General features: G+C 48.1%; 1 protein-coding gene across 4 annotated transcripts in view; it reads left to right on the top strand.

Moving 5' to 3' along the window:
* The window catches only part of bmpr1ba (bone morphogenetic protein receptor, type IBa), a 164817-nt gene that overhangs the window by 127447 nt on the left and 10533 nt on the right, over positions 1-26837 (top strand). For all 4 annotated transcript variants that reach the window (XM_014172483.2, XM_014172486.2, XM_014172484.2 and 1 more), the window contains 2 exons: positions 20083-20242; positions 21858-21960. In XM_014172483.2, the coding sequence (XP_014027958.1) occupies positions 20083-20242; positions 21858-21960 (263 nt within the window). The remainder of the gene's footprint in view (positions 1-20082; positions 20243-21857; positions 21961-26837) is intronic.

Raw genomic sequence — 26837 nt, 5'->3', positions numbered from 1 at the left:
ACCTCACATACTAAACTCTGTGGCCATATGTATCAAGAGTAGGAGTGCTGATTCAGGATCAGTTATCCCTTTTTAGATCACAATGAATAACATTACATGGACAGGGGTATCTGATCCTAGATCAGCACTCCTACTCTATGGGATATCCAATAGTACTGTTGTTGAGTTGTCCTGGACCTTAGCACCGTCTGTCTAGGTCAGGGTTTCTCAAACTGTTTGTGGCCGGGGACCATTTATGTGATAGTAAATTCCTCAGGGACCCCCTCGTAATCATAACACATCTCGAGTGAGATAAAAATAGCATACGGAGTTGTATTATGACTTTGGTAGTGCAGGGCCGGATGAACCAAGTCACGAGCCCTGGGAAGAAACATTTTAAAGGACTTTTACATCAGAAAGAACATTTTAGTTTTCAAGCTAATATCCTGCAATTCTACACGTTTTGTCATGAGGCAGAGAGAAAACTTTGCAGTTTTAAGTCTTAAATTACAGTGCATTTATGTAAAAAAAAAAAAAAAAAACATTTTGGGGGAATACAAGAAGTTTCGAGTTGAAAAGTGTTTAATTGGTGGAGTACTGTGGATACCAATATCCCTGTGAGTCTCCCAGGCCCATGTTGCCAAGAGTTAAGAACAGAAATTGTAGATAAATGGGGGGGTGGCAGGTAGCCTAGTGGTTAGAGCGTTGGACTAGTAACTGAAAGGTTGCAAGATCGAATCCCTGAGCTGACCAGGTAAAAATCTGTCGTTCTGCCCCTGAACAAGGCAGTTAACCCACTGTTCCTAGGCCTTCACTGTAAATAAGAATTTGTTCTTAACTGACTTGCCTAGTTAAATAAAATGTATAATATTGTATTGTATTACACCCTCTAAATTTACTCCAATTCTAATTAATCTGTTAGTAATATTCATGATTTTTTTTAAATGTCATGTACAGTGGGGGAAAAAGTATTGGATCCCCTGCTGATTTTGTACGTTTGCCCACTGATAAAGAAAGGATCAATCTATAATTTTAATGGTAGGTTTATTTCAACAGTGAGAGACAGAATAACAACAAAAATATCCAGAAAAATGTATGTCAAAAATTTTATAAATTGATTTGCATTTTAACCTGTTGGGGCTAGGGGGCAGTATTTGCACGGCCGGATAAAAAACGTACCCGATTTAAACTGGTTACTACTCTTGCCCAGAAATGAGAATATGCATATAATCAGTAGATTTGGATACAAAATACTCGAAAGTTTCTAAAACTGTTTGAATGGTGTCTGTGAGTATAACAGAACTCATATGGCAGGCCAAAACCTGAGAAGATTCCATACAGGAATTGCCCTGTCTGACAATTTGTTCTCCCTCTGTGGCATCTCTATCAAAAATACAGCATCTCTGCTGTAACATGACATTTTCTAAGGCTTCCATTGGCTCTCAGAAGGTGCCAGAAAGTGGAATGACGTCTCTCCTGTCTCTGGGCGAAAAACAGCAGGAGATTTTGTGAGTAGTCAGGCTGAGAACAGTGACACTGGAGATGCGCGTTCATGTGAATTCTCAATTTTTTTCTTTCAGCCTTTGAATGAATACAACGTCGCCCGGTTGGAATATTATCGCTATTTTACGAGAAAAATAGCATAAAAATTGATTTTAAACAGCGTTTGACATGCTTCGAAGTACGGTAATGGAATATTTTGAATTTTTTTGTCACGAAATGCGTTCGGATACTGACCTGAACACACGAACAAAACGGAAGTATTTGAATATAACTATGGATTATTTGGAACCAAAACAACATTTGTTGTTGAAGTAGAAGTCCTGGGAGTGCATTCTGATGAAGAACAGCAAAGGTAATCCAATTTTTCTTATAGTAAATCTGAGTTTGGTGAGGGCCAAACTTGGTGGATGTCAAATTAGCTAGCCGTGATGGCCGAGCTATGTACTCAGAATATTGCAAAATATGCTTTCGCCGAAAAGCTATTTTAAAATCTGACACCGCGATTGCATAAAGGAGTTCTGTATCTATAATTCTTAAAATAATTATGTATTTTGTGAACGTTAATCGTGAGTAATTTAGTAAATTCACCGGAGGTTTGCGGTGGGTATGCTAGTTCTGAACATTACATGCTAATGTAAAAAGCTGTTTTTTGATATAAATATGAACTTGATTGAACAAAACATGCATGTATTGTATAACATAATGTCCTAGGAGTGTCATCTGATGAAGATCATCAAAGGTTAGTGCTGCATTTAGCTGTGGTTTTGGTTTTTGTGACATATATGCTTGCTTTGAAAATGGCTGTGTGATTATTTTTGGCAGGGTACTCTCCTGACATAATCTAATGTTTTGCTTTTGCTGTAAAGCCTTTTTGAAATCGGACAGTGTGGTTAGATTAACGAGAGTCTTGTCTTTAAAATGGTGTAAAATAGTCATATGTTTGAGAAATTAAAGTTATAGCATTTTTGAGGTATTTGTATTTCGCGCCACGCGATTCCACTGGCTGTTGACTAGGTGGGACGCAAAAGTCCCACCTTGCCCAGGGAGGTTAATGAGGGAAATAAGTATTTGACCCCCTCTCAATCAGAAAGATTTCTGGCTCCCAGGTGTCTTTTATACAGGTAACGAGCTGAGATTAGGTAGCACACTCTTAAAGGGAGTGCTCCTAACCGCAGCTTGTTACCTGTAAAAAAGACACCTGTTCACAGAAGCAATCAATCAATCAGATTCCAAACTCTCCACCATGGCTAAGACCAAAGAGCTCTCCAAGGATGTCAGGGACAAGATTGTAGACCTACACAAAGCTGGAATGGGCTACAAGACCATCGCCAAGCAGCTTGGTGAGAAGGTGACAACAGTTGGTGCGATTATTCGCAAATGGAAGAAACACAAAAGAACTGTCAATATCCCTCGGCCTGGGGCTCCATGTAAGATCTCACCTCGTGGGGTTGCAATGAACATGAGAACGGTGAGGAATCAGCCCAGAACTACACGCGAGGATCTTGTCAATGATCTCAAGGCAGCTGGGACCATAGTCACCAACAAAACAATTGGTAACACACTACGCCGTGAAGGACTGAAATCCTGCAGCGCCCGCAAGGTCCCCCTACTCAAGAATACATATACATGCCCGTCTGAAGTTTGCCAATGAACATCTGAATGATTCAGAGGACAACTGGTGAAAGTGTTGTGGTCAGATTAGACCAAAATGGAGCTCTTTGGCATCAACTCTACTCGCCGTGTTTGGAGGAGGATGAATGCTGCCTATGACCCCAAGAACACCATCTCCACCGTCAAACATGGAGGTGGAAACATTATGCTTTGGGGGTGTTTTTCTGCTAAGGGGACAGGACAACTTCACCGCATCAAAGGGACGATGGATGTACCGTCAAATCTTGGGTAAGAACATCCTTCCCTCAGCCAGGGCATTGAAAATGGGTCGTGGATGGGTATTCCAGCATGGCAATGACCCAAAACACACGGCCAAGGCAACAAAGGAGTGGCTCAATAAGAAGCACAGTAAGGTCCTGGTGTGGCCTAGCCAGTCTCCAGACCTTAATCCCATAGACAATCTGTGGAGGGAGCTGAAGGTTCGAGTTGCCAAACGTCAGCCTCGAAACCTTAATGACTTGGAGAAAGATCTGCACAGAGGAGTGGGACAAAATCCCTCCTGAGATGTGTGCAAACCTGGTGGCCAACTACAAGAAACGTCTGACCTCTGTGATTGCCAACAAGGGTTTTGCCACCAAGTACTAAGTCATGTTTTGCGGAGGGGTCAAATACTTATTTCCCTCATTAAAATGCAAATCATTTTATAACATTTTTGACATGCGTTTTTCTGGATTTTTTTGTTGTTATTCTGTCTCTCACTGTTCAAATAAACCTACCATTAAAATTAGAGTGATCATTTCTTTGTAAGTGGGCAAACGTACAAAATCAGCAGGGGATCAAATACTTTTTTCCCCCACTGTAAATGTTTAATTTAATATTTTACCCCTGGTCTTGGTCATGGCTTTCAGATCACACTTAACTTCCAGCTGTCAGGTATAATGCCTTATGATAGACTAGGGTGAAGTTGGCCCTAGATGGTGTTCCTGGGACAGTTTTACGTTTTCCCCTATAGCGTACCACAGTATGAGTCATAATACCCATAAAACCTAGCGATCAAACAGGGAAAAGGTTCCAATCATTTTTCCACCATTCATTTTTCCCATTGGAGATTTTACAAACACTTAACGTAAGTACTGTGTTTCGTGTAGGCTTACCCTGGTGTGACGTTTTGATAAACATGCAAATCTCTCTCGGACAAGATTACTTTTATCAATATATTCACCTGTATTTACCCCCAACAAATGAAATGCTAAAATGTCTGCTAATGTGGCTGTCATAAAGAACTACAAATGCCATGATTTGGATGAGACTGCCGAATCGAGGCAAAGGTAAGAATTTCTGGATTAATCTAATGTTAGCTAAATGTAGTAATGAATAAATTGTCTACATTTCTTTAAATGTACCTTTTAGCAAAGGTGCCAGCTAGAGGTGACGAGCAGGAGCTTGCAGGGATTTGTAGTCTTTTATGATGTTTACTTTGACACTAATTATCATTTTTGGATCTGAGATTAAATAGATCTGACTATATTGATAACAGTCACCTTGTCCGCAAGAGATTTACATGGTTATCACAAAGACACGCTAGGGCGAGCTTACACGAAACACAGCCCTTATTTAAAGTGTTTCTAAAATCCCCTATGGGAAAAATAAATGGTGGGAAAGCGATTGGAACCATTTCATTGTATGACACCTCAACTGTGGGGCTCTACAATAGTGAAGGTTGGTATTTGGGAGGGGAAGCTGATCCTAGATCTGTAACTATGGGAAACTTCACCCCTGACCTTATTTTACACTGATTTGTCATTCATTCATTTGTCAAGAACATCCTTATGTCTTGTTATTGTCTTCTCATAACGGTCCAAACCACCATTTTGGATCAGTTACGAGAGACTCATAAAACCTTTGGATAAAAAGCATCTGCTAAATGGCAAATGACTAGGGAGACATAACTTCTCCTTCCTTGTCTTTGTCTCTATCTGTCCTCGGCAAAGAGTTTTTCCAAGGTTTATTTGAAGCTGGAGTGTTTATTTGGTGTTTCCAATGCAGTGAATTGGTGCTTGAAGTGGGACCTTGAAACAGCTCGGGGAAGAAAATGAACATGTTTAAAACCTTCAGGAACGGGTTGTCAGGAGACAGAACAGCTGTCCCGACACTGTTTATTTGAGAGAGCGGTGGAGAGATGATGTGGACGTTTCTTGCGTCGCTTCATTTTCAACGCAAAATGGGGTTAAAGATTGTTTATTATCCTTAGAATGTGTTTTAGTTTCCTTTTTAGATTGTTTCATCAGGTGTGTGTGTGTGTGTGTGTGTGTGTGTGTGTGTGTGTGTGTGTGTGTGTGTGTGTGTGTGTGTGTGAGACCTGTATACTCTTTGTATTCCTAAACATTTGGGAAATTAGCTTCTATTCAGGGAGGGCCCAGGTCAATTAGGTACGGCCCTATGGGCCCTGGTCAAGTAGGTACGACTCGATGAGCCCTGGTCAACTAGGTACGGCCATATGGGCCCTGGTCAACTAGATATGGCCCTATGGGCCCTGGTCAACTAGATATGGCCCTATGGGCCCTGGTCAACTAGATATGGCCCTATGGGCCCTGGTCAACTAGGTACGGCCCTATGGGCCCTGGTCAACTAGGTACGGCCCTATGGGCCCTGGTCAACTAGGTACGGGCCCCTGGTCCGCTAGGTACGGGCCCCTGGTCCGCGCCCCTGGTCCGCTAGGTACGGGCCCCTGGTCCGCTAGGTACGGGCCCCTGGTCCGCTAGGTACAGGCCCCTGGTCCGCTAGGTACGGACCTATGGGCCCCGGGTCCGCTAGGTACGGACCTATGGGCCCCGGGTCCGCTAGGTACGGACCTATGGGCCCCGGGTCCGCTAGGTACGGACCTATGGGCCCCGGGTCCGCTAGGTACGGACCTATGGGCCCCGGGTCCGCTAGGTACGGACCTATGGGCCCCGGGTCCGCTAGGTACGGACCTATGGGCCCCGGGTCCGCTAGGTACGGACCTATGGGCCCCGGGTCCGCTAGGTACGGACCTATGGGCCCCGGGTCCGCTAGGTACGGACCTATGGGCCCCGGGTCCGCTAGGTACGGACCTATGGGCCCCGGGTCAACTAGGTAGGGAATGTGGGCCCTGGGTCCTCTAGGTAGGGAATGTGGGCCCTGGGTCCTCTAGGTAGGGAATGTGGGCCCTGGGTCCTCTAGGTAGGGAATGTGGGCCCTGGGTCCTCTAGGTAGGGAATATGGGCTCTGGGTCCTCTAGGTAGGGAATATGGGTCCTCTAGGTAGGGAATATGGGTCCTCTGGGTAGGGAATATGGACCCTGGGTCCTTTAGGTAGCTAATATGGGCCCTGGGTCCTCTAGGTAGGGAATATGGGCCCTGGGTCCTCTAGGTAGGGAATATGGGCCCTGGGTCCTCTAGGTAGGGAATATGGGCCCTGGGTCCTCTAGGTAGGGAATATGGGCCGGGGTCCTTTAGGTAGGGAATATGGGTGCTTTAGGTAGGGAATATGGGCCCTGGGTCCTTTAGGTAGGGAATATGGGCCCTGGTTCCTCTAGGAAGGGAATATGGGCCCTGGGTCCTTTAGGTAGGGAATATGGTGCCATTTGGGACACCCAGTATGTGAAAGTGCTCCTTAAATACCTTCTCCATAGTAGACTGGTCTGATGGTTTCTTAGCATTGCGTAAAGCCTTACTGTTAGTACTTGGCTGTGTGTGTGTGTGTGTGTGTGTGTGTGTGTGTGTGTGTGTGTGTGTGTGTGTGTGTGTGTGTGTGTGTGTGTGTGCGCTCATTCATGGCTGTGTATCTGATAGCTGTATAGTATTTTGCCACCTTCACTAAGCTTAGTGGATATTAAGTTTTTTTCCGTTGCTCTATTCCTGGTTACATTGGCTATTCTCTGTATTTTTAGGTCATCCTCCATGCCAGTATTGTCCTCATTGGATTGCCTCTGGAGGACCCTGACATTCCTACATAACTATTGTGCCATTCACCAGAGCTGGGATATTTTGGCTGGAGTGTACTACCTCTGGGTGGATGGATTTGTTGTGTTGTGCTGATTTGAAGTGGATGGATTTGTTGTGTTGTGCTGATTTGAAGTGGATGGATTTGTTGTGTTGTGCTGATTTGAAGTGGATGGATTTGTTGTGTTGTGCTGATTTGAAGTGGATGGATTCGTTGTGTTGTGCTGATTTGAAGTGGATGGATTCGTTGTGTGCTGCCATGTTTGTGAAGCGACTCAGAGTTGAGGAGTTGGTAGTAGAGGAGTTGGTAGTAGAGGAGTTGGTAGAGGAGGAGTTGGTTGAGGAGTTAGTTGAGGAGTTGGTTGAGGAGTTGGTAGAGGAGTTGGTAGAGGAGTTGGTAGAGGAGTTGGTAGAGGAGTTGGTAGAGGAGTTGGTAGAGGAGTTGGTAGAGGTGGAGTTGGTTGAAGAGTTGGTAGAGGTGGAGTTGGTTGAAGAGTTGGTAGAGGTGGAGTTGGTAGAGGTGGAGTTGGTAGAGGTGGAGTTGGTAGAGGTGGAGTTGGTAGAGGTGGAGTTGGTAGAGGAGTTGGTTGAGGAGTTGGTTGAGGAGTTGGTAGAGGTGGAGTTGGTAGAGGAGTTGGTAGAGGAGTTGGTAGAGGAGTTGTAGTATACCCCCAGTTTGTGGTCAGAAAAAGGTCCAGGTTTGATCTCCCTACTGACGTGAATCCATCCTAGATCAGCAGTCTTACTCTGTTTTATGAATACCCTGATTCCTTTCTGGATTATTTCACATCACTAAGTATCTGAGAATTTACATAATATGAGTCTTGGATTTCCCTCTGGCGAGGTGCTTCTGTTTCAGCCTGTTCCCAGATCTTACCAACTCTTATGGTCATTGGGGTGACCGCACAAACAGATCTGGGCCCAGGCTAGCTCTGTTTCCGACCCAAGTGGCTTTTCTCAGCAGTGACAGAAAGCAGCAGATATATTCCTCACCTCACTGATCTCTTTGCCAGTTACGAGTGGCTGTAGCCTTTCAAATGATTCTTTAAACATCCGTCGTATCATTTAGACAAAACACAATGACAACACTTACACTTGAAATGCCTATGACTTTCATATGCCACTAATACGTTTGGTTCAGGCTACCTTTTAGAAGGCTGTACTCTTCAGGCTGTGTCTGACTGTCCTGCTTGCCCATAAAAGGTTGTGTAGGTGGGTGTCTTGCCTAGCTTCACTCTCCTGTGTGTGTGTGTGTGTGTGTGTGTGTGTGTGTGTGTGTGTGTGTGTGTGTGTGTGTGTGTGTTGTGAAGAGCAGTCCAGATGACAGAGGGGGGTATAATGAAGAGACCAGCTGGATGTCTTTCACACTATTCTATGGATTTAGTGTGATTTGTGTTTCTCATGGCTCAAAAGAATAACATCAAGGGGCTCGTCTGCTTTGGAAAGAGCACAAAGTTCTGGGGCCCTTTAGTTGCTGTCATTCTAAGCTACACAATCGCTCCCTCGGCTAGAAAACATCATGTTTGTTGGTCAAAAGGTTGTCAGTTGTATAGTAGTTACAGAATGCCCATTCTTCTGGGTGATACATTGAGGAATGCCTATAGTAATAACAAACATGTTGCCAAAGCTTTCAGCGTCCCTGAATGCTGCCTCCTACAGCAACTCTTTCTTTCCCAATTCCTTTAGTCTCAGAGGAAGCTTCACTCTTTGAAGTGGTTTCCTCTCTCTCATTTTCTCCCCCATTTTTCTCTTTACCTTTCTCTCTTTCTCATCCCCCTCTTCCTCCCTCTCCCTCCACCTTCTCACCCCCTTTTCTCTCTCTCTCTGTCTGATTGATGTCTATGGGCCTTGGGTGACATTTGATGTGGACCAGTTACCTGGTGTGGTCACCTGTTCCTGGGGGGGGGTCTGGTAAGATGGGTGACAGGGCGATGATTGATGGGAGAGGTTAGCGACGGTCTCTTTCATCTCTCTCTGAACGTTGGCTCCTCTCCTCCTCCTCCTCAGCTGTCTGGGTGCAGGGAACCCTGACCTGCCGCCACCGGCCTGGATAAACAAAGCCCGATGACTTTATGAGAGAGAGGATGGGAGACAGAGAGAGGGGAGGAGAGAGGGGTGGGAGAGAGAAAGGGGAGAGGAGAGAGAAAGGGGAGAGGGGGAAGAGAAAAAGGGGGGAGAAGAGGAAAGAGAAAGGGGGAGGAGAGAGAAAGGGGAGAGGGGGAAGAGAAAAGGGGGGAGAAGAGGAAAGAGAAAGGGGAGGAGAGAGAAAGGGGAGAGGGGGAAGAGAAAAAGGGGGGAGAAGAGGAAAGAGAAAGGGGGAGGAGAGAGAAATAACAGGGAAGAAAAGGGGAAAAGGTGGCTGCTGGGTGAGGAGGGGGTGTTGGGGGAGAGAGAAAGGGGAGAGGGGGAGGAGAGAGAGGGAAGAGGGGGAGGAGAGAGAAAGGGGGGAGAGAGGGGGAGGGGGAGGGAAGATATACAACGGTGGTGGGGGAAAGAGAGAAATAACGGGGAAGAAAGAGGGGATAAGGGGGCTGCTGGATGGGGGGGTTGTCAAGGGAGGGAAGAGTAATGATGTAGAACTTCCGTTAGCCCTCAGGGCACCTTTCCATATATCTGGGACAATGTCCGACTCAACTGATGATGACCCACACAATGCCCAGTACTGATGTCAGAGACCACCACCCTCAATCCTCAGCCCTGTGTCAGCACACAATCGCTCTATGTGAGCATTTCAGTTGCTGTTGGGTCTCATTCAGTCACTGCAACTGTATCTTCTCATGAATCAGTACTGTACTTTCACTACACTTTGAGGTGGTCTGTTCAAAGGGACATTCTTGTCTGCCTAGGCTGTAACCCATCTCAACGTTTCAGGGAGGCTTCAGCATGAAGATAAGACCAGTCAAAGAGGAGAACAAAAATTCTTTCACACCAGTTCCCGCTCTTCTCTTTGCCCTGAGAACCTTGTCAAACACACACAAGACATACTACAGTTGAAATGAGAGGGGGAGAGGGACGGAAAGAGCAAGGAGCGATTCTCTGGAATGAGGCACCGTTCTACCCGTCGTCTAAGTGGAAAGGGGGGGGTGGTTGTGTTTATGTGGAGTTGGTGAAGAAAAGCTTTTCTGTTTGGCCTGTTTGACATGACTAGGCTAAACTAATGATGCCTGTCTCTGTACCCTGTGCTGTGAGTCAGAGTTACACGCACAACTCCCCTTTTCTTCCCCTTTTCTTCCCCTGCTTCCCCCTCCCCTCTCTTTGGTAGTTTGTACAATGTGGCGCCTGCTGAAAGAGCAGGGTTTTAGGTGCTTGGTAATTGGGTGCTGAAAGCACCCCGTATCCTGCCTATACGTTCTCCGTCAATGAGGTATGGCCCCGCGATGAGCACAAAGCTAAGGATCACACCCTGCATCATGTGTCATAGCAAATACAAGGCCCACCATCACCATCACCATCAATCGTGCTTATGTAAATGATCCAGCACGGGATGGTTTTAGACCCAGAGAAATGGAGAGGGGTGACGGGAAAGAGAAACATGCTGGGAAGAAGATGAATGGACGTATCTCTCTGGAGAGACTACAAAGACCTGTCGGTTGTACACATGAGGTTAATGACCCCCCCCCTAATCAAAGCTAGTCTATATCATGAAGAGTGATACAAAGTCAGAAACTCCTAGGGGATACATTTTCTATCTCACATGTATGTCGGTTACAGCTTTATCATGTCAAATATTCCCGCTTTATTTTGTTACCACGTGGTCATCTGACCACACACACACACACACACACACACAGACATTCCCTCCCCAGAGACTCGGCTGCTAAAAATGTCCGTAACATTGTCCAGTCTCTCTCGAACATGTTTTTCTTTCAGTGGCTAAGTTTATACAGTTGCTGATGTGGCAGAGAGCTTTTCCTGTGAAGAGGTTAGAAGGAGCTAGGGTACTAGGGATCGCTGGTCACATAACTGACCAAAACAAAAGCCGTTTCCATTGGAGTCGTAGTACACTTGATTCCTTCTTGGCTCTGACACGACTTTTCCACCGTTATTTTGTTTGAAATGTAAATGTTGTCCTCCCATGTCGTTCCACACGACCAGCTAGGTGAGGTGCAGAGCCCAGAGGATGAACTCTGTGTTCCAAATGGCTCTACTCTATCAATATCTATCTATTACCCATGGGCCCCTGGGGGGAATGCACCACACACACTGGTTGTCTCTGAACAGTTGACAGCTCCCAGGTGTTGGATTATTCTGGTGCACCAGGAGGAGGGAAGGGGGGGCTTCAGAGAAGGAGCGAAGGGGGCGACAGAGAAGGAGGGAAGGGGGAACAACGGAGGAGGAGAAGGGGGAACGACGGAGGAGGACGGAAGGGGGAGCGACAGGAGGAGGGAAGGGGGGCGACAGAGGAGGAGGGAAGGGGGCGACAGAAGGAGGGAAGGGGGAGCGACAGAGGAGGAGGGAAAGGGGGGCGACAGAGGAGGAGGGAAGGGGGTGACAGAAGGAGAGAAGGGGGGGCGACAGAGAAGGAGGGAAGGGGGGCGACGGAGAAGGGGGAACGACGGAGGAGGAGGGAAGGGGGGCGACAGAGGAGGAGGGAAGGGGGAACGACGGAGGAGGAGGGAAGGGGGGGCGACAGAGGAGGAGGGAAGGGGGAACGACGGAGGAGGGCGGGAGGGAAGGGGGGCGACAGGAGGAGGGAAGGGGGGCGACAGGAGGAGGGAAGGGGGGGCGACAGAGGAGGAGGGCGGGAGGGAAGGGGGGGCAACAGAAGAGGAAGGCGGGAGGGAACGGGGGGCGACAGAGGAGGAGGGAAGGGGGGCTTCAGAGAAGGAGGGAAGGGGGGCGACAGAGAAGGAGGGAAGGGGGAACAACGGAGGAGGAGAAGGGGGAGCGACGGAGGAGGAGGGAAGGGGGAGCGACAGGAGGAGGGAAGGGGGGCGACAGAGGAGGAGGGAAAGGGGGGCGACGGAGGAGGGAAGGGGGTGACAGAAGGAGAGAAGGGGGGCGACAGAGAAGGAGGGAAGGGGGGCGACGGAGAAGGGGGAACGACGGAGGAGGAGGGAAGGGGGGCGACAGAGGAGGAGGGAAGGGGGAACGACGGAGGAGGGCGGGAGGGAAGGGGGGCGACAGGAGGAGGGAAGGGGGCGACAGAGGAGGAGGGCGGGAGGGAAGGGGGGCGACAGAGGAGGAGGGCGGGAGGGAGGGAAGGGGGGCGACAGAGGAGGAGGGCGGGAGGGAAGGGGGGCAACAGAGGAGGAAGGCGGGAGGGAAGGGGGGCGACAGAGGAGGAGGGAAGGGGGGCGACAGAGGAGGAGGGAAGGGGGGCGACAGAGGAGGAGGGAAGGGGGGCGACAGAGGAGGAGGGAAGGGGGAACGACGGAGGAGGGCGGGAGGGAAGGGGGGGCGACAGGAGGAGGGAAGGGGGGCGACAGAGGAGGAGGGGCGGGAGGGAGGGAAGGGGGGCGACAGAGGAGGAGGGCGGGAGGGAAGGGGGGCGACAGAGGAGGAGGGAAGGGGGGCTTCAGAGAAGGAGGGAAGGGGGGGCGACAGAGAAGGAGGGGGGAAGGGGGGCGACAGAGGAGGAGGGCGGGAGGGAAGGGGGGGCAACAGAGGAGGAGGGCGGGAGGGAAGGGGGGGGCAACAGAGGAGGAGGGCGGGAGGGAGGGAAGGGGGGCGACAGAGGAGGAGGGCGGGAGGGAAGGGGGGCGACAGAGGAGGAGGGCGGGAGGGAGGAGAGGGGGGCGACAGAGGAGGAGGGCGGGAGGGAAGGGGGGGCGACAGAGGAGGAGGGCGGGAGGGAAGGGGGGGCGACAGAGGAGGAGGGCGGGAGGGAAGGGGGGCAACAGAGGAGGAGGGCGGGAGGGAAGGGGGGCAACAGAGGAGGAAGGCGGGAGGGAAGGGGGGGCAACAGAGGAGGAGGGCGGGAGGGGAAGGGGGGCGACAGAGGAGGAGGGAAGGGGGGCGACAGAGGAGGAGGGAAGGGGGGCGACAGAGGAGGAGGGAAGGGGGGCGACAGAGGAGGAGGGAAGGGGGAACGACGGAGGAGGGCGGGAGGGAAGGGGGGGCGACAGAGGAGGAGGGCGGGAGGGAAGGGGGGCGACAGAGGAGGAGGGAAGGGGGGCGACAGAGGAGGAGGGAAGGGGGGGCGACAGAGGAGGAGGGAAGGGGGAACGACGGAGGAGGGCGGGAGGGAAGGGGGGCGACAGGAGGAGGGAAGGGGGGCGACAGAGGAGGAGGGCGGGAGGGAGGGAAGGGGGGCGACAGAGGAGGAGGGCGGGAGGGAAGGGGGGGCGACAGAGGAGGAGGGAAGGGGGGCGACAGAGGAGGAGGGAAGGGGGGGCTTCAGAGAAGGAGGGAAGGGGGGCGACAGAGAAGGAGGGCGGGAGGGAAGGGGGGGCGACAGAGGAGGAGGGCGGGAGGGAAGGGGGGGCAACAGAGGAGGAGGGCGGGAGGGAAGGGGGGGCGACAGAGAAGGAGGGAAGGGGGAACGACGGAGGAGGAGAAGGGGGAACGACGGAGGAGGAGGGAAGGGGGAGCGACAGGAGGAGGGAAGGGGGAGCGACAGGAGGAGGTTGGATGGAGGGAAGGAAGGGGAGAATAGACCAGTGAACAGCACTCTATCCTCTCTGTTCTGAACTGAGACGAGCTCCCTGCAGCTCTGTCAAATACCATTTATTCAGCCACTGCACCTCTCTCTGCACCTCTCTCTGCACCCAAATCAGAGCATGTGTCACAAATGTCACCCTATTCCCTGTATAGTGCACTTCTTTTGATCAGGGCCCTTAAGGCACTATTGTAGTTCACTATAAACACAGGGCACTATAAAGGGAATAGGGTGCCATTTGGGACATATCCAGAGCTTTGTTTACGTGGCCCTTTGAAAGCCTGTCTCTGTCGTCTGTCTGTCTGTCTCCCTCTCTCTCTCTGTCTGTCTGTCTGTCTCTCTCTGTCTGTGTCTGTCTTTGTCTGTGTCTGTCTCTGGCCTCAGCGGTATTTGACATTGGATTAGATTTGATAAGAGGACCGGTTTAGTCCACCTCACTACCTCTAGCTCTATTCTTCTCAGTGGACCATGGTGGCAGTAAAGTTGAAATGGCTGACGTTTTTGTTTGAATTGGATCTATGTTTTGGAGTGGAAGGAGCTGGAGCCTCAGGATTCACGTGAGAAAGTAAACCGTGTTTTATCATCACTTTCAAGCTTCCATCATCCCTCCATCATCCCTCCATCATCCTTCCATCATCCTTCCGTCGTCCTTCCATCATCCCATGTCTGTGACTTAGACCAGTGTTTATGTGAGTGAGAGCTCCTATAAGGCACACCTCCGGTGCGCTCTTTTAAACAGACGTGTGTTAAATGGCAGGTTGAAGGAGCAATCAGCAGTTGAAACAATAACAAAAAGTTTCCCCCGTCACTGTTTCAGTAAAAAGCTGAGGGGATGAGACTGGAGAAATGTAACCACTCTCAAATTCATAGACAGAGCTATGGATTCAAGGACTGACCATCCATGACATCAACAGTATAGTTTTATCCTTGTTTGTTTACATTTGCTGTGTATTCAAACATTGGAGTAAAACAATGAAGCTTTTATTTTGAGTTGTGATTAGTGGAGGCTGCTGGGGGGAGGACGTCTCATAGTCATGTCTGGAACGGGGTTTATGGAATGGCATCAAGCACATGGAAACCATGGAAACCACGTGTTTGATGTTGATACCTTTCCACCTATTCCGCTCCAGCCATTACCACGTGCCTGTCCTCCCCATTTAAGGTACCACCAACCTCCTGTGGTTCTGAAGTAAAACAAGCTTATATTTTGTGTTCTGATGAGGTACGACAGTTGAACTAAGCTCATGAGCCATTATAAGTTAGATTCTCCAAGAATCAATGGGTACATAAGATTCATTTATAAGCCCAAAAATGTATGTAGCAACTGCAGATTTCCCCTTTAAACCAAGAACACGCCACATAAACACTTCCCCTGCTATTTGACATCAAAACCAATGGCTGACCTTTCCCCTAATTACAATATAATTGAATTGAATTGGCCTCATTGGTCTGAAGTACAACGTCAGTGATGCGTGTGTCTACCAGGCTGCAAGGAGTAGTGTGACACAGAGTTGCCAGGAAAGAGAGATCTTTCCAAATTCCTCAACTTCAGTTCACCTCTATTCGTCCTTGTGCATGAAGACCTACAATTTCAAGATTTCCCTTGTTTTAGAGGAAAGATACATCCTGTCCTTTAAACCCCTCCTCTTCTTCAGTATCCTGTCCTTTAAACCCCTCCTCTTCTTCAGTATCCTGTCCTTTAAACCCCTCCTCTTCTTCAGTATCCTGTCCTTTAAACCCCTCCTCTTCTTCAGTATCCTGTCCTTTAAACCCCTCCTCTTCTTCAGTATCCTGTCCTTTAAACCCCTCCTCTTCTTCAGTATCCTGTCCTTTAAACCCCTCCTCTTCTTCAGTATCCTGTCCTTTAAACCCCTCCTCTTCTTCTGTATCCTGTCCTTTAAACCCCTCCTCTTCTTCAGTATCCTGTCCTTTAAACCCCTCCTCTTCTTCAGTATCCTGTCCTTTAAACCCCTCCTCTTCTTCAGTATCCTGTCCTTTAAACCCCTCCTCTTCTTCTGTATCCTGTCCTTTAAACCCCTCCTCTTCTTCTGTATCCTGTCCTTTAAACCCCTCCTCTTCTTCAGTATCCTGTCCTTTAAACCCCTCCTCTTCTTCAGTATCCTGTCCTTTAAACCCCTCCTCTTCTTCAGTATCCTGTCCTTTAAACCCCTCCTCTTCTTCTGTATCCTGTCCTTTAAACCCCTCCTCTTCTTCAGTATCCTGTCCTTTAAACCCCTCCTCTTCTTCAGTATCCTGTCCTTTAAACCCCTCCTCTTCTTCTGTATCCTGTCCTTTAAACCCCTCCTCTTCTTCAGTATCCTGTCCTTTAAACCCCTCCTCTTCTTCAGTATCCTGTCCTGTAAACCCCTCCTCTTCTTCAGTATCCTGTCCTTTAAACCCCTCCTCTTCTTCAGTATCCTGTCCTTTAAACCCCTCCTCTTCTTCAGTATCCTGTCCTGTAAACCCCTCCTCTTCTTCAGTATCCTGTCCTTTAAACCCCTCCTCTTCTTCAGTATCCTGTCCTTTAAACCCCTCCTCTTCTTCAGTATCGTGTCCTGTAAACCCCTCCTCTTCTTCAGTATCGTGTCCTGTAAACCCCTCCTCTTCTTCAGTATCCTGTCCTTTAAACCCCTCCTCTTCTTCAGTATCCTGTCCTTTAAACCCCTCCTCTTCTTCAGTATCCTGTCCTTTAAACCCCTCCTCTTCTTCAATATCCTGTCCTTTAAACCCCTCCTCTTCTTCAGTATCCTGTCCTTTAAACCCCTCCTCTTCTTCAGTATCCTGTCCTTTAAACCCCTCCTCTTCTTCAGTATCCTGTCCTTTAAACCCCTCCTCTTCTTCAGTATCCTGTCCTTTAAACCCCTCCTCTTCTTCAGTATCGTGTCCTGTAAACCCCTCCTCATCTTCAGTATCCTGTCCTTTAAACCCCTCCTCTTCTTCAGTATCCTGTCCTTTAAACCCCTCCTCTTCTTCAGTATCCTGTCCTTTAAACCCCTCCTCTTCTTCAGTATCCTGTCCTTTAAACCCCTCCTCTTCTTCTGTATCCTGTCCTTTAAACCCCTCCTCTTCTTCAGTATCCTGTCCTTTAAACCCCTCCTCTTCTTCAGTATCCTGTCCTTTAAACCCCTCCTCTTCTTCTGTATCCTGTCCTTTAAACCCCTCCTCTTCTTCTGTATCCTGTCCTTTAAACCCCTCCTCTTCTTCAGTATCCTGTCCTTTAAACCCCTCCTCTTCTTCAGTATCCTGTCCTTTAAACCCCTCCTCTTCTTCAGTATCCTGTCCTGTAAACCCCTCCTCTTCTTCAGTATCCTGTCCTTTAAACCCCTCCTCTTCTTCAGTATCCTGTCCTTTAAACCCCTCCTCTTCTTCAGTATCCTGTCCTTTAAACCCCTCTTCTTCTTCAGTATCCTGTCCTTTAAACCCCTCCTCTTCTTCAGTATCCTGTCCTTTAAACCCCTCCTCTTCTTCTGTATCCTGTCCTTTAAACCCCTCCTCTTCTTCAGTATCCTGTCCTTTAAACCCCTCCTCTTCTTCAGTATCCTGTCCTTTAAACCCCTCCTCTTCTTCTGTATCCTGTCCTTTAAACCCCTCCTCTTCTTCAGTATCCTGTCCTTTAAACCCTTCCTCTTCTTCAGCATCCTGTCCTGTAAACCCCTCCTCTTCTTCAGTATCCTGTCCTTTAAACCCCTCCTCTTCTTCAGTATCCTGTCCTTTAAACCCCTCCTCTTCTTCAGTATCCTGTCCTTTAAACCCCTCCTCTTCTTCAGTATCCTGTCCTTTAAACCCCTCCTCTTCTTCAGTATCCTGTCCTTTAAACCCTTCCTCTTCTTCAGTATCCTGTCCTTTAAACCCTTCCTCTTCTTCAGTATCCTGTCCTGTAAACCCCTCCCCTTCTTCTGTATCCTGTCCTTTAAACCCCTCCTCTTCTTCAGTATCCTGTCCTTTAAACCCCTCCTCTTCTTCAGTATCCTGTCCTTTAAACCCCTCCTCTTCTTCAGTATCCTGTCCTGTAAACCCCTCCTCTTCTTCAGTATCCTGTCCTTTAAACCCCTCCTCTTCTTCAGTATCCTGTCCTTTAAACCCCTCCTCTTCTTCAGTATCCTGTCCTTTAAACCCCTCCTCTTCTTCAGTATCCTGTCCTTTAAACCCCTCCTCTTCTTCTGTATCCTGTCCTTTAAACCCCTCCTCTTCTTCTGTATCCTGTCCTTTAAACCCCTCCTCTTCTTCAGTATCCTGTCCTTTAAACCCCTCCTCTTCTTCAGTATCCTGTCCTTTAAACCCCTCCTCTTCTTCAGTATCCTGTCCTTTAAACCCCTCCTCTTCTTCAGTATCCTGTCCTTTAAACCCCTCCTCTTCTTCAGTATTCTGTCCTTTAAACCCCTCCTCTTCTTCAGTATCCTGTCCTTTAAACCCCTCCTCTTCTTCAGTATCCTGTCCTGTAAACCCCTCCTCTTCTACAGTATCCTGTCCTGTAAACCCCTCCTCTTCTACAGTATCCTGTCCTGTAAACCCCTCCTCTTCTTCAGTATCCTGTCCTTTAAACCCCTCCTCTTCTTCAGTATCCTGTCCTTTAAACCCCTCCTCTTCTTCAGTATCGTGTCCTTTAAACCCCTCCTCTTCTTCAGTATCCTGTCCTTTAAACCCCTCCTCTTCTTCAGTATCCTGTCCTGTAAACCCCTCCTCTTCTTCAGTATCCTGTCCTTTAAACCCCTCCTCTTCTTCAGTATCCTGTCCTTTAAACCCCTCCACTTCTTCAGTATCCTGTCCTGTAAACTCCACTCAAAGTCCTAGCTTTACTACACAAATAGATGGTTTTCCAGACACAGATTAAGTATAATCCTGGACTAAAAAGTATTTTTGATTTTCCACTGAAAGCCCTTTTTAGTCCAGGACTACTGTTAGATGAGTCTCGACATTGAAATGATCTAACATGTCTGGTGTAATATGGCTGGTTTTTAGGCTTAATCTGTTTCCGGGAAACCGCCCCAAGAAGTCAACTATCAAAGCTAGTGAATGTCCCCAAAAGTCACATTTGTCTTTTATACACTGAGTAGACAAAACATTAGGGACACCTGCTCTTTCCATGACATACCAGACAACTGACCAGGTGAAAGCTATGATCCCTTATTGATGTTACTTGTTAAATCCACTTTAATCAGTGTAGATGAAGGGGAGGAGACAGGTTAAAGAAGGATTTGTACACCTTGAGACAATTGAGACATGGATTGTGTATGTGTGCCATTCAGAGGGTGAATTGGCAAGACAAAGGTTTAAGTGCCTTTGAACGGGGTATTGGTAGTAGGTGCCAGGCAGGCGCACCGGTTTGTGTCAAGAACTACAACACTGCTGGGTTTTTCACGCTCAACAGTTTCCCGTGTGTATCAAGAATAATCCACCACCCAAAGGACATCCAGCCAACATCACACAACTGTGGGAAGCATTGGAGTCAACATGGGCCAGCATCCCTGTGGAACGTTTTCCACACCTTGTAGAGTCCATGCCTAGACGAGGCGATTCTGCAGGCAGATTGGGGGTGCAACTCAATATTAGGAAGGTGTTCCTAATGTTTTGTACACTCAGTGTATACGTCGAATACGTTTTAAGGGACTAGGCTTTCTGTAAAGCTGTTGTCTATACATAATAAGGATATGTCCCACTTCTTTTGGCTACCTGGTTCCACGGTCTTCCACTCTGTCTGGAAAGCTCTTCCCCTGTTGACAGATTGGACGATTTGATCGGTGTGAAGTCAATCTTTGGAGAGGGTATCGTATGACTGCTAGTGTTTATTGTAACAAGGAAGGACACTTACTTTTTTTTTTTTTGGACGATCTCCACGATGCAGCTGTGAAGCATCTGGTCTGAATGAGTGTGCCAGAATGAAAGTGATGCGTCCCAAATGGCATCCTATCCCCTGTTGTGTGCACTACTTTTGAACCGGGTCCATAGGGCTCTTGTTAAAAGTAGTGCGCAGTGTGCAGGGGACAGGATACTATTTGGAACACTTGCGTCTTTGGACTTTCTTCTCCTGATGTGACAAACAGGTGCTCTTTTGAAACGGGATGTGTGTGTAGGAAACGCTGGAGACTATAGTACAACAATGGCTACTTGGATGTAACTATTTTGGAATATGATTTCCAAGACTTTGTCATGGTATCTTTTTTTTGTGAACACCTGTTTATTATTGACTTGTACAACAACGCTATAATCAATGAGAAACAAAAAGAAATGTTGAATCCAGCCCATCCCAACCCCAGCCCGTCCCAAGTCTTTACACAAAAGTACATTATTCTCTATCTCTCACTTTGATATTGACCTGTTTAACGAAAAAGTAAAAATAACTTGTTTTTGTGACAAAACTAATGAAGGTGTGATTGTTGCTTGGGAATCCTAAGTCTAACCCTCTGTCTCTCTGTCCTGTCCTTGTAGCTAACGTTCTGGACAGTATGTTGCTGAGGACTTTGGGGAAGGCGGCGGTGGACGGTGAAAAGGAGTCCAGTGGGAGCACAGCCCCAGCCCTGCCCCAGCGACAGCTCTGGTGTTACTGCTATCACCACTGTCCTGAGGACTCCACCAACAACACCTGCAGGTGTGGGCCCAACACACACACACACACACACGGATGTATGCACACACATGAACTCATGAATGTACTCTCTATCTCTCACTCACACACACACACACACACACACATTTATTTTACTATCCTTGTGGGGACCAAACAATTGATTCCCATTACAAAATCATATTTTCCCTAACCCCTATGTCTAAAATAGCCTTTTTCTTTGTCCCCACTTGTTTTAATTCCTTGTTTTACTATCCTTGTGAGGACTTCTGGTACCCATAAGGATAGTAAAACCAAACACACACACAAATGCAAAACCATGCTCTCACACACACACACACACACACACACACACTATATCCTACGCATATATTTGATGCTCATCTTGCACATGTTGATCCAACACTGGCCCATCCACATTCACAGTGCTGATCTCAGATCAGGTCCTCTCTGTCCATATAATCTTATTAATTAAAACTGATCCTAGACCAGCATTTTTAAACGATTTGTGAGTATGTGCCACTTTCATACTCTCCTTAGGCTGTATTGATAACCATGGAAGATAAAATGTATCAGTACTTCACCTTAGTGCAGTATACTTACAGTATGATTTAACAGTTTTGTGTGTATTGTTCTGCCTAATGCAGTTTGTTTGGAGTGAAACTTAGCAGGGTGTGTGGCGCTTGCTCGCTGACACGTTCCCTGTCGATGTGTTTTCCCCTTAGCAACTCAACCCTCAAATATTCCCTGACGTCCCATATTATTGCCTGATGTGCTGTGCTAATTAGTTTAACGCACACGCTGTCACACACAATAACATCAGTGGCTAATTACTCTGTCTCTTGCCAACTTTGAATATAACATGAATTCATCATTAACGTCATGAAACTGAAGTCCTCTGGGCTAATATTTAACTCCAATAACAACCCTGAACGTGACCTGTTAGTAAAGCTGCACACACACACAAACACTCACTCACTCGCACTATTCCTGTGAGGACTTTTTGGGGACCAACAATTCATTCCCATTCAAAATCCCTTTTTCCCCTAAACCTAAACCCCTAAGACTTTTTACAAGTGAGGACCGGCAAAATGTCATCACTTCTCATCATTTTTGTTGGCTCACTATTCTTGTGAGGCCTTCTGATAATCACACGTATAGTAAACTGTGTATACACACACACACACACACACACACACACACACACACACACACACACACACACACACACACACACACACACACACACACACACACACCAGTTGTGAATGGTACTCACAACATTTGACTAATTAGCCCCGATCACTAATTAATTAGATGTTGATAATGTACATTATTAATAAGTACATGAAGTCATTGTGCTGGACATAATAGAAATGACTGATGATAATTTTTATGCCTATTGATGGTGCTATTAATGCAGTAATGATCTGAGTAATGGTGATAATGTATATAGTGATGATGTATGTGAAGCACCTTGTACTGCATTTATTTGGGGGGTACGAAATAAAGTTTGATTTGATCGTGATGTTAGATGGTAATGCGTTGTGTTTTGTGATCTAGGACGGATAATGATCTGAGTAATGGTGATAGTGCAGGTAGATTGTGATGATCTAGATGGTAATGTGTTGTGATTTAGGACGGATGGGTACTGCTTCACCATGGTGGAGGAAGAGGAGGGAGGGGTCCCTGTCCTCACATCAGGATGTCTGGGTCTGGTGGGATCAGAGTTCCAGTGCAGGGTAAGTCTGAGGACCACTCCACCACACTGAAACCACCTCACTCCACCACACTGAAACCACCCCACTCCACCACACTGAAACCACCTCACTGAAACCATTCAACCACACTGAAACCACCTCACTGAAACCATTCAACCACACTGAAACCACCTCACTGAAACCATTCAACCACACTGAAACCACCACACTGAAACCATTCCACCACACTGAAACCACCACACTGAAACCATTCCACCACCCTGAACCACCCCACTCCACCACACTGAAACCACCTCACTGAAACCATTCAACCACACTGAAACCATTCAACCACACTGAAACCACCACACTGAAACCACTCCACTCCACCACACTGAAACCACCTCACTCCACCACACTAAAACCACCCCACTCCACCACACTGAAACCACCTCACTCTTCCACACTGAAACCACTCCACCACACTGAAACCACTCCACCACACTGAAACCACTCCACCACACTGAAACCACCTCACTCTTCCACACTGAAACCACCTCACTCTTCCACACTGAAACCACCTCACTCTTCCACACTGAAACCACCTCACTCTTCCACACTGAAACCACCTCACTCTTCCACACTGAAACCACCTCACTCTTCCACACTGAAACCACCTCACTCTTCCACACTGAAACCACCTCCCTCTTCCACACTGAAACCACCTCCCTCTTCTACACTGAAACCACCTCACTCTTCCACACTGAAACCACCCCACTCCACCACACTGAAACCACCCCACTCTACCACACTGAAACCACTCCACCACAATGAAACCATCGCACTCCACCACACTGAAACCAGCCCACTCCACCACACTGAAAACACTCCACCACACTGAAACCACCTCACTCCACCACACTGACACCACCACACTGACACCACCTCACTCCACCACACTGACACCACCCCACTCCACCACACTGAAACCACCTCACTGAAACCATTCAACCACACTGAAACCACCTCACTGAAACCATTCAACCACACTGAAACCACCTCACTGAAACCATTCAACCACACTGAAACCACCACACTGAAACCATTCCACCACCCTGAACCACCCCACTCCACCACACTGAAACCACCTCACTGAAACCACCACACTGAAACCATTCAACCACACTGAAACCACCACACTGAAACCACTCAACCACACTGAAACCACCACACTGAAACCATTCCACCACCCTGAACCACCCCACTCCACCACACTGAAACCACCTCACTGAAACCACCACACTGAAACCATTCAACCACACTGAAACCACCACACTGAAACCATTCAACCACACTGAAACCACCACACTGAAACCATTCCACCACCCTGAACCACCCCACTCCACCACACTGAAACCACCTCACTGAAACCACCACACTGAAACCATTCAACCACACTGAAACCACCACACTGAAACCACTCCACTCCACCACACTGAAACCACCTCACTCCACCACACTAAAACCACCCCACTCCACCACACTGAAACCACCTCACTCCACCACACTAAAACCACCCCACTCCACCACACTGAAACCACCTCACTCTTCCACACTGAAACCACTCCACCACACTGAAACCACTCCACCACACTGAAACCACTCCACCACACTGAAACCACCTCACTCTTCCACACTGAAACCACCTCACTCTTCCACACTGAAACCACCTCACTCTTCCACACTGAAACCACCTCACTCTTCCACACTGAAACCACCTCACTCTTCCACACTGAAACAACCTCCCTCTTCCACACTGAAACCACCTCACTCTTCTACACTGAAACCACCTCACTCTTCCACACTGAAACCACCCCACTCCACCACACTGAAACCACCCCACTCTACCACACTGAAACCACTCCACCACAATGAAACCATCGCACTCCACCACACTGAAACCAGCCCACTCCACCACACTGAAACCACCTCACTCCACCACACTGACACCACCACACTGACACCACCTCACTCCACCACACTGACACCACCCCACTCCACAACACTTAAACCACCCCACTCTACCACACTGAAACCATCCCACTCCACCACAATGAAACCAGCCCACTCCACCACACTGAAACCACTCCACCACACTGAAACAACTCCACCACACTGAAACAACTCGACCACACTTAAACCATCCCACTCCACCATACTGAAACCACCTCACTCCACCACACTGAAACCACTCCACCACACTGAAACCACTCCACCACACTGAAACCACTCCACCACACTGAAACCACTCCACCACACTGAAACAACTCCACCACACTTAAACCATCCCACTCCACCATACTGAAACCACCTCACTCCACCACACTGAAACCACCTCACTCTACCACACTGAAACCACCTCACTCCACCACACTGAAACCACCTCACTCCACCACACTGAAACCACCTCACTCCACCACACTGAAACCACCCCACTCCACCACAATGAAACCACCTCACTCTTCCACACTGAAACCACCTCACTCTTCCACACTGAAACCACCTCACTCTTCCACAGTGAAACCACCTCACTCTTCCACAGTGAAACCACCCCACTCTTCCACAGTGAAACCACCCCACTCTTCCACAGTGAAACCACCCCACTCTTCCACAGTGAAACCACCTCACTCCACCACACTGAAACCACTCCACTCCACCACACTGAAACCACTCCACCACACTTAAACCATCCCACTCCACCACACTGACACCACCTCACTCCACCACACTGAAAACACTCCACTACACTGAAACCACTCCACCACACTGAAACCACTCCACCACACTGAAACCACTCCACCACACTGAAACCATCCCACTTCACCACACTGAAACCACCCCACTCCACCACACTGAAAACACTCCACCACACTGAAACCACTCCACCACACTGAAACCACTCCACCACACTGAAACCACTCCACCACACTGAAACCACTCCACCACATTGAAACCATCCCACTCCACCACATTGAAACCATCCCACTCCACCATACTGAAACCACCTCACTCCACCATACTGAAACCACCCCACTCTACCACACTGAAACCACCTCACTCCACCACACTGAAACCACCTCACTCCACCACACTGAAACCAACCCACTCCACCACACTGAAACCAACCCACTCTACCACACTGAAACCACCTCACTCCACCACACTGAAACCACTCTTCCACAGTGAAACTACCTCACTCTTCCACAGTGAAACCACCTCACTCTTCCACAGTGAAACCACCTCACTCTTCCACAGTGAAACCACCTCTCTTCCACAGTGAAACCACCTCACTCCTCCACAGTGAAACCACCTCACTCCTCCACAGTGAAACCACCTCACTCCACCACACTGAAACCACTCCACCACACTTAAACCATCCCACTCCACCACACTGAAACCACTCCGCCACACTAAAACCACCCCACTCTACCACACTGAAACCACCTCACTCTACCACACTGAAACCACCTCACTCCACCACACTGAAACCACCACACTAAAACCAACCCACTCTACCACACTGAAACCACCTCACTCTACCACAGTGAAACCACCTCACTCTTCCACAGTGAAACCACTCCACTCTACCACAGTGAAACCACTCTGTGATTAAGTTTCCCCTAGGTACAGATCTAGGATCAGCTTCCCCTCCACCAATCCTAACCTTAACAAATAATGTGGAAAATGCAAAACTGACCCAGATCAGCGCATAGGGGTAACTTCACCAGTAAATCCACACCTTTGGACACTGACAGCAGCACCAACCACCTGGACGACACAGTAGAACGCAGACAATGCCCTCCACACACAATCAGGGGACTTACTGTATGTATCAATCGTCTTAGAGTAGGAATGCTGATTTTAGGATCCGTTTAGCATATTACATCACAATGAATAATGATTGATGATTCTCAGATCCATTCTCAAAGTAGGTCGGCTGCTGATTACTTGTAATAGATACAGTCCATAGGTAATGAGATACTTTTGTATATATTGTGTATGTGGGCTATTTCAGCCACATCCGTTGCTGACGGGTGTATAAAATCAAGCACACAGCCATGCAATCTCCATACACAAACATTGGCAGTAGAATGGACTTACTGAAGTGCTCAGTGACTTTCAACGTGGCACTGTCATAGGATGCCACCTTTCCAACAAGTTAGTTCGTCAAATTTCTGCCCTGCTAGAGCTGCCCCGTTCAACTATAATTGCTGTTATTGTGAAGTGGAAACGTCTAGGAGCAACAATGGCTCAGCCGCAAAGTGGTAGGCCACACAAGCTCACAGAATGTGACCTCTGAATGCTGAAGTGTCTGTCCTTGGTTGCAACACTCACTACCGAGTTCCAAACTGCCTCTGGAAGCAACGTCAGCACAATAACTGTTCGTCGGGAGCTTCATGAAATGGGTTTCCATGGCCGAGCAGCCACATACAAGCCTAAGATCACTATCAAGCGTCGGCTGGAGTGGTGTAAAGATCGCCGCCATTGGACTCGGGAGCAGTGGAAATGCATTCTCTGACGTGATGAATCACTCTTCACCATCTGACAGTCTGATGGACGAATCTGGGTTTGGCGGATGCCAGGAGAACACTACCTGGCCGAATGCATAGTGCCAACTGTAAAGTTTGGTGGAGGAGGAATAATGGTCTGGGGATGTTTTTCAATGGTTAGGACTAGGCCCCTTAGTTCCAGTGAAGGGAAATCTTAACGCTACAGCATACAATAACATTCTAGATGATTCTGTGCTTCCAACTTTGTGGCAACAGTTTGGGGAAGGACCTTTCCTGTTTCAGCATGACAATGCCCCATGCACAAAGCGAGGTCCATACAGAATTGGTTTGTCAAGATTGGTGTGGAAG

The sequence above is a fragment of the Salmo salar genome, chromosome ssa24 (assembly GCF_905237065.1).
Source record: "Salmo salar chromosome ssa24, Ssal_v3.1, whole genome shotgun sequence".
Classification (NCBI taxonomy): Eukaryota; Metazoa; Chordata; class Actinopteri; order Salmoniformes; family Salmonidae; genus Salmo; species Salmo salar.
This window is presented reverse-complemented; position numbering and strand designations above follow the sequence as displayed.